General features: G+C 35.8%; 1 protein-coding gene across 1 annotated transcript in view; it reads right to left on the bottom strand.

Annotated features, from left to right (window-relative positions):
- Window positions 1–1,658: 1,658 nt before the first annotated feature.
- GABRG1 (gamma-aminobutyric acid type A receptor subunit gamma1) overlaps window positions 1,659–8,332 on the bottom strand; it is a 53,891-nt gene continuing 47,217 nt past the window's right edge. The window contains exons 8-9 of the mRNA XM_058838038.1: window positions 6,857–7,068; window positions 1,659–1,937 (exon numbers count right to left, since the gene is read on the bottom strand). Of these exons, the coding sequence (XP_058694021.1) occupies window positions 1,659–1,937; window positions 6,857–7,068 (491 nt within the window). The remainder of the gene's footprint in view (window positions 1,938–6,856; window positions 7,069–8,332) is intronic.

The raw sequence follows: 8,332 nt of genomic DNA, 5'->3' as shown, positions 1-8,332 counted from the left end.
CATATTCTACAGAAATATTGGGGGGAGTGGGGAGCCCTTCATGTAACATTTTCTATTCTTAGCTATTAATCATGTCTTTATCTTTAGTACTGAACATCCTTACCTACAGCCAAATGCTAATCCCATTAATCCTCTTTAAAGATCTGTAAGGTCTTCTGTGTAATGCTGACTTTTACTTAATGCATATCTTAATTTTACAGCAATTTTTGCAAGCTCACTTGAGACCAGTTTCTTTTAGAGAAAGGAGGAAAGACTGCACTTTTCCATAATGAAGACGATGGATTTAGAAATAGAAATGAAATATCAAATGCTGTCAGCCAGCAATAGTCAACACCAAAAAGACAGTCCAGAAAGACTACTACTGAAGGATTTCTGCCAAAGCTCTCACCACAGAAAGGATGGAGAACTGGTCCTACGGTTTTGGGGCGATGTAGCCCATCTTGGAGAAGGTTCTACAATGCATAAGGATTCTTTTAATTCCCCCTCCATAACACATCTTTTTCATTAGAAACAAACAAATTTCAAGAAGGTAATTACCCAGCAATCCGTACCACACATTCAATACATTAATACCACTTGGCTTTGGCTGACTGAGCAGCATTGTGCAGTAGCAAACCAAATCTACAAAACCAGGCTGTATGCAAAGTGGACCGGATCACACACTGCGCTTTTAGGACTGGGGATTTCACACAGTGATTTTGAGTACAGAGACTATAGCACTGTTACAGGCCTTCCAACTTCTGTTGATACAAATTCTTCCAAATGTAGGGTTATGACTTTTTCTCCAACACTGAGTATGTGGAGATCGTTATGCTTAATGGTCAGAACCTTGGCCAACACTAGTCTGTTTTCCATGAAATGAGCAAGCAATGGCAGCTGGATAAGAATTTCTGAAAGTTGTAGATCTCTTGGACAACTTCGGGGAACTCACAACAGTGAAGTAACAGGAAATGGAGAACAGATATAAATGTAATCTAAGATTGAAAGCCAAAAGTCTGTATCCATGGTCAGGATAAGACAAGCTCAGAATTATCCTTGGGTATTTTGCTATATCCATTCCTTGCTGCTCTAGTATCTGCATTCTGTATAAATCTGAATTGATTAATTATCATCTAATCACACTTTTTAACTTACTGGAGAGAACAAATGGCTGATTGAAAAGAGAAATGTTACATTTCAACTTTTTAAATTTAGGGATTAATAAAATCATCACCTTATGGATGAAATGGATGAGAGTAACTAATCCCATTTAATTAAGGCTTTCTTTGTAAAGGTGTAAGAGATGCTACAAAATCCTTCTGCATTATCATTTAGGATTAAAATTGAAAGCTTAGGTAGGATGGTCCAGTTAAATAGCATAGCCTGTGATTCTGCATTTTCTTAGAGCTGGAAAAAAAATGTGTGTTCAGGAAAGATAAATCTTAGGGATATTTATTTTAAAATACCAGTACAATACCTCTTCAAAATACCACTATCAGTTCTACAGTTGATCACAAGAGGGAGACTACATCATCATATTTCCTCTCTTTGTTTCAAATTTTTAAAGCACACAAACAAATTGAGTCATTTTGGACCAGCTCTAATCTTTGCTCAGTTAAATGTATTAATAACTATTCAATTAGTATTTTTCTTTTCTGAGTTTGTCAAACCTCTGAAATTTACAGATAAAGATAGCCAATCCAGTAAACAAGATTGAACAATGCAAAGGCAGTTGGAAAGAAGATTCGAGAATAGGAGTCAATTTTTGCTATACGGATGTGTATTCTTCCTTGTCGCCAAGATCCTGTGCGGCAGTCTTCAAAACAACAAAAGAAACTAGCACAGTCTTTTCCTTCTAGGCACTCATATCCATAATCATCATCACGTTCAGGAAGATGATTAATGCTATTAATTGGAATTAGTGTTGATCCAGGTCGAACAGCAATTGCAGATGGTTTCTTAAGGGAAAAAAAAAAAAGGGAAATATAGTTTTGTGTGGTTTTATTCTCACATTAAATAATTCCATAGGCTTTCCTAGCAATATAATTACCTTCAGTACAAAATACAGAAATTCTTATATTAAAGAAAACAGTTTGGGGAGCTTAGAAAATTATGAACTGCTGTATGTAATTAGCACATGCAGGCAAAAGATCATGAACGACTTTCACCTGCCACAGTGAAAATTGGGTTGTGCTGGGATTTGGGAATAGTAGATAATTAGTTACACAGACAGGGTTAGCTGATCCCATCTACACAACACAGACAAACATTTTGAAGTCAGTCACTTCTTGACAACTGGGTCACAACCAAGTCCATAAGCAGGCTATAATCATCACTAACAAAGGAATGATGGTCCTCCCATCTTTTGGAGTCTTTAGAAGGAGTCTGGATGTGTTTCTGGAAGCTACATTTTCACAAAAATAAAAAACCAAATGGGTTTAGCGCAGTATCACTGGTGAAGTTTAACAGACTGAGACATGTAAGGCCAGGCTACACCATCTAACCCTCAGATGTTAAACCCCTAAACAATACATCCCCCCTTTAAAATCCAAGACATGACTCCCTAGGAGAATGTCACTCAAGTCACTGATTAATTCAGCTCTTAATTCTTACTTTCACTTTCTGTGGGTATAAAAACCTTCTTGTATCTGATAAAAACAGAGTGTAATATAATTCTCATTGAAAAAATCTGGGTGGCTTATTGCCTAGTACATATAGTGTTTGCTATTCCCTTGTAACTTTTCTCTGTCCATCTTCCTTTTACTTACACTAACACAACCCACATTTCCCCCTTTTATTTCTTTTTTTCTCCACAGTTTTATACACATCAGCCTTGTTTTTCTAATTGTTTCAAAATATACTCTCTTTTTTTCATCTTCCTTTATCTTCTCTTTCTTAATCTCATGGCTGTTTTAAACTATTCTACAATTCTCTTTCAACTTACCCCACCTCAACCCACATTTGGCATCTCTTCTAAAATCTTCAGACCAAAGAGAAGGGTTACATTTACTATATTCTTATATTGTGTTCTCTCTCTTCTTCATATTTTGTCATATAAGGGCATAAACCAGCAGGAAAGGAAGCAGTGAGAAAATCTAACTGGATATTTAAGTTCTCTTAACCAATTATACACGATAGAAAATGAAAACACATGAAAAAAATATGGAAAGTGGGAAGCCATCACTTAGCTTCTTGTTATGCTTTAAACTACTTTTGTCCCTCTTCCTGGGAATTACTTTGGCCAGTACACAGACCTCTATACATTGTTAAGGTAACATTCTTTTGCTTCAGGGGCAGTTTACACAATATCCCAAGGGATGGTGTTAATGCAGTTCAGTATCCACCATGTTTTCAAATAGCTTTATTTAAGCAGTGTCTTTACCAGAGAAAGTTTCACACACACTGCTGTTTCAAAATTTATTATACATGTTGACCTAGGGAGCTAATTATCATCCTAACAGACCTCATTATTATTTTCAGCTATGATAAAATACTGACAATACTAAGAAACAGGAGTTGCATGCTTCTATCCTAATTTGAGGCATTGCAAAGAGGGCTTATTTTTATAAAACATGAAAAATAAGTTCAAATTTTTTGAACTTCAGAAAAAAAAAATCTTTATTCTGCTGAAGATAAACAGGGAAAGATTCCTATTTCTGATTCACACCTACTCTGGTTTTACAAACATTTTCTCACTTTCGGTTTTGCTGCCCATGTAAGATTTATGGCATGAGTTGTTTCTACTAGTGGGGTAAAACAGGAATCCTCAACACAGAAACACCATGGGAGAAGAAAAAATTACAGTACTGCTTTCCACTGTTCACATCACCAGCACAGACTGGAGGTGGCTACTGAATTACGAGTCTGAAGAGGTGGCTTGAGAGAGGCAGACACAGTCATCCTGTAGGCTTAACTACCTACAGGAAATATATAAATGTGTATAAGAGGCAATGTGAGGGAAAAGAGGAAAAAAGACCAACACCTCACAAGAAAATGTCTATATATAAATTGGCAGAAACTGAAAAAAAAACAAAAAACAAAAAACAAACCCAAACCAAAACAATGAAACACCCACAACATGTAGATATAGAAGTACATGCTGGTTTTTTTATGGATATGCCTACTGAAACTGTAGATAAAACTTCATGTATTCTGGTATCATTTATAATACACTCTGATAGGCTCAAACCCCAATTATTCTGCAATAACACTAATACAAGTACAAAAGAAAGCCATTGTCTGTGGAGATCATGGCACAGGTGATACATTCATTTCAGGTGAATTGATGATCAGAACAAGATCCACAACTAATTAAGTTTAATCTTTCTTGCCCAAACTCATTATCCTTACTAAAGCAGATTTGCATAAGCCAATTCATACTACCTTTCTTGAATGATGCCAGCACATATTTTCTAAGATAAAACTGCTGTAATCATTTGTACAATCTCACAATTTTTTTCACAAGACCATTTATTGTGGTTTATTGGCATCAGTTCCTGGAATAGTATCCATTTATTGCATTTTGCAGTAGAAATAGCAGATCTATGCAAGCCAAGATTCCCAAGGAAAAAATCACTTGTAAATGAGTTTTCAGAAGGAATTAAACTGACTTTTAAAATTAAACTGGTTTTTTGAGTTTCATATCCATAACTGCAAGACTAAAAGAATTAATAGAAGACTTAGACAAAAATAATAGGGGAAAAAGAAAAGGAAAAAAAATAAATGAAAGGATTTGTAATGGTATAACTCCCCATTAACTAATTAGATGCCTTCCTTATTTATTTGGAGCAAGAAAAGTCACGGCTTTTTATAAAACATTACCAGAAAAACTCAAATTAGAATCCTTGCATCTAAGTATATTAAATTATATATATATGTATATAATATATATAATATAAAAAATATAAAAATTATAATATGATATTATATTAAAGTATATATTAATTCTCCCTTTTTTTTTAGCATAATCTCTTATTTTTGTATGGTCTTATAGCCATAACATATATAAAGAATTTTGTGCAAAAAGATTTCTTTGTTCAACTTCTTAAAAATAAAAAGCATCATTTCAGAACACAGAAAAACACAACTGAACAGCATTTTTAGTATTATATTGCTAATTTTAATCTTTGTGCAAATTCCAGCTATTTATTCAGTAAGTTGCATAGTTTCTATCTCATCATTATTCTACATTTAAAATTTTCACATGCACTGAAAATCTCAAAGCACTTGGCAGATTATTGCACACATGGGTGACGTGTGAACAGATTCTGCAAAGTGTCATTATTTCATTCAATAGAGCATACTTGCAAACTACTTCAGTGTCTTTTGATTTGTCAGCAGCTGGTCTTTAATATCTGCCTGGTTTGAATAAAGAAGTACTTGCTGATATCTTTGCATTCTCTATGCTGTGACAAGAGTAGACCTACTCAGCTCCCTGTTCATCAAGCGTTGCTGAGACCTCGTTGCAGCAGCAACCTGAAATTGAATCTGCTGTGCTGGCGTGCGACAGCCCCACATCCTCTGTTACCTTCTACCCTCATAACTCAGCTGTGGCTCTTGCCAAAGCCTGCATCCTGCCCCTTCTGTTGTGCCCACATTTGTTTCTACCACTCCAACAGGAGACAGGTTTGAGGTTTCCATTTTCCAGTTTTCCTGGCTGTGATTCCCTGATCCTCAGGGATCCCTGAGGATTCCCTGAGGATCAGAGTGATGTCTGACCAAGGCAGCACAGGGAAGAATTAACACTTCACCACTAGCCTTGTCCTAAATACACAGCTGATCCCCTTGGACCAGCTCACCAAGTGAATCCTAAGGGATCTCATTTCTCTGGCATCAAGCCCCAGCAGCCTCAGAGTGCCCCCATAAGAGGGAGGCCCAGAGCAGTGCTGCTTAGAATGGGGGCACCAGTTCTTGCTGACGAGTTGCAGAATGGATATGGTTCAGAACACGATTTCCACACTCCATATCTGCAATTCTGTAATTTCGTATCAATTTCTGCTTCACCTCTTACAGAGCTGGTATTCAGCCTTCATCTAGAAAAGGCAACTGGTATTATGGTTCAGGTATGCTCCTGCTTCCTTTGATGAGATGATTTGGAAAGGGACTTTATAACATTTTCCTTTCTCTTATTCTCTCTCATGTTTTCTTACTTTAAATTTAACTTTAAATATTTGCAGTGACTTCCAACAATAATTTCTTCAGAAATTACAGTATTCTCACTACACAAAAAGAAAACCTCTTAAAACTGAATAATCTTGAACCTGAGATGTATGGAGGTTTACCATAAAGACATCAACTTGTAAAAGCAGAAGGTTTATTTAACCAGAAGGGAACGTAGAAGCCAATTTAGAAAAGAGTTAAGATAGAATTTCTGTAGTGGGATTCAGAATACTGGCAAATAATAAGCATTGTTTTTCCTTTGCGAAGTTTTGCAAGACTTAAATTAGGTGATGCAGACCCAAAGAAATCCTCACACCTTCATTCCATTCACATCATCTTTACTGCTACATTTCTAGCTGTGGCTCTCTGCCAGGTGCTGTTTTCAGAAGCACCATGCCCCTACAAAACCATCTCTGTGGGCACACACTTCATGGGCAGTTCTAGAAGCAGCAAGGGCATGGAATATAATATCAAACCACTCTGCACCTTAGGCTCATGTGTCCTCATTCACATATATGAAATCATCTAAACCCTTTGCTCACTAGTTGCATTTACACAATTAGTATAAGCCCCCAACGGCAAAAAAATGAAAAAAATAAATATCAGTGTTAATTATCTTTAAACATTAACTTTTCTACCTAAGAAGCAGTCTTTCAAAATTAATGCTACAATAAAACCACTCTGCATTTCTTTTTTTTCCTTGTTTGACTAAACTTACTGATGGCTTAGATTTTGCCTTCTTTTCTTTTCCTTTGTCCCCTTTTCTGTTGCTGGTAAAGTAATGTAAGGTGCCATATTCCATCAAGGCAGCAAACACAAAAATAAAGCAAACAGAAACAAAAAGGTCCATTGCTGTCACATAGGAAACCTTTGGGAGTGACTTCCTAGCAATTGTACTCAGCGTTGTCATGGTCAGCACCGTTGTGATCCCTGTTTGAGAAAGAAAGAAAGAAAAAAAGACAAAGAGGGAAATGTATAGGTAATCAATCATATTGTCACAGAAAAAAATCATCATATTAGCCCTTAATTCACTGATAAGAACTGACCCACAGGAGGGGTCAGTGGGTTCACCACTGATTACATCCACTGCACTGCTGCTAGAGCAAGAATCCACCCTTATGGATGCAGCAGCCTCCATGGGATCAAAGAGAAAGCAGCACATTTCACCCGCCCTTTAAATCCCTTCTATTTGCAACACACACCAAATAAACAATGACACTAATTTTGTGAAATTTTATAAATCTGACATATAATGTGCACATAAATACAGTAGAGAAACAGGTACAAATAAGCACAAAAATTTTATAAGCACAAGTCCCTTAGATCAAGAGATTAAAATGTTAAAAAGTATGCATTCAGAACTAAAAGGTGCATTATTTATCAATGATTTCAAACTTTTGGTAAACACAGCAAACTTGAATTATATTTCCAGTTTTCTGCTTCTGAAAAAGACATAGAAAATAAAATTTGGTGTCATTCACAGCTTTCTGGTCTCATTCTCTAAGTTACCAGACGTGCTTTCAACAGTCTTAAGTAATAGAAAATGTTTCCCTTGATTCAATTACATACAAGCTAATTAAAAGAACAAACTGGCCTTAATAGCTATGTGTTCAAAATCTCAACTATATCACCCTTCATTAGTTTAGCATTTATGAAGTGTTAACATTTTCTTCTTATATTTGATGTTTCAGGGAGATGCAAAACCTTTTACATAGTAGTCCAAAATTAAGGTGTGACCTTTCTTTTTGGATGCAGTACTTGAACACACAAATAATTTGTCATCTATATGCATAAGATTATTAAAAACAAAACAGACAAAAGCAAAAAAAAAAAATCCCAAAAACAAACAACCAAACAAAAAAAGAACTGCACCAGGCTAAAGCTGTCTATGGCTCATAAATCAAAACATGGAATCACTGGTTGATATGGACTGTTTCTGCAGCAGGAAGGCACTATTGTTTTTCCCAGAGATTTCCCAATGAAATTACATGCCTAAAAGGGCAACCATATAACCACAGAGTTCTTCAAAAATTCTTCACTCCTACCAGATACTTTTAAAGATAGATTTGGCATTTCTCTGTATAGATAAATATTTAAATATCTGAAATCACCTCAAAACTTTTGCTCTGGGAAACCACAATCTTCCAGGATCTTCCAGTACATATGAGAGAAAAAGGTCCAGCCTTTTCAGTGT

The sequence above is a fragment of the Poecile atricapillus genome, chromosome 4, assembly GCF_030490865.1.
Source record: "Poecile atricapillus isolate bPoeAtr1 chromosome 4, bPoeAtr1.hap1, whole genome shotgun sequence".
NCBI classification, from domain to species: domain Eukaryota; kingdom Metazoa; phylum Chordata; class Aves; order Passeriformes; family Paridae; genus Poecile; species Poecile atricapillus.
The sequence above is the reverse complement of the archived record's forward strand: the minus strand, read 5'-3'. Positions and strand labels throughout refer to the sequence as shown.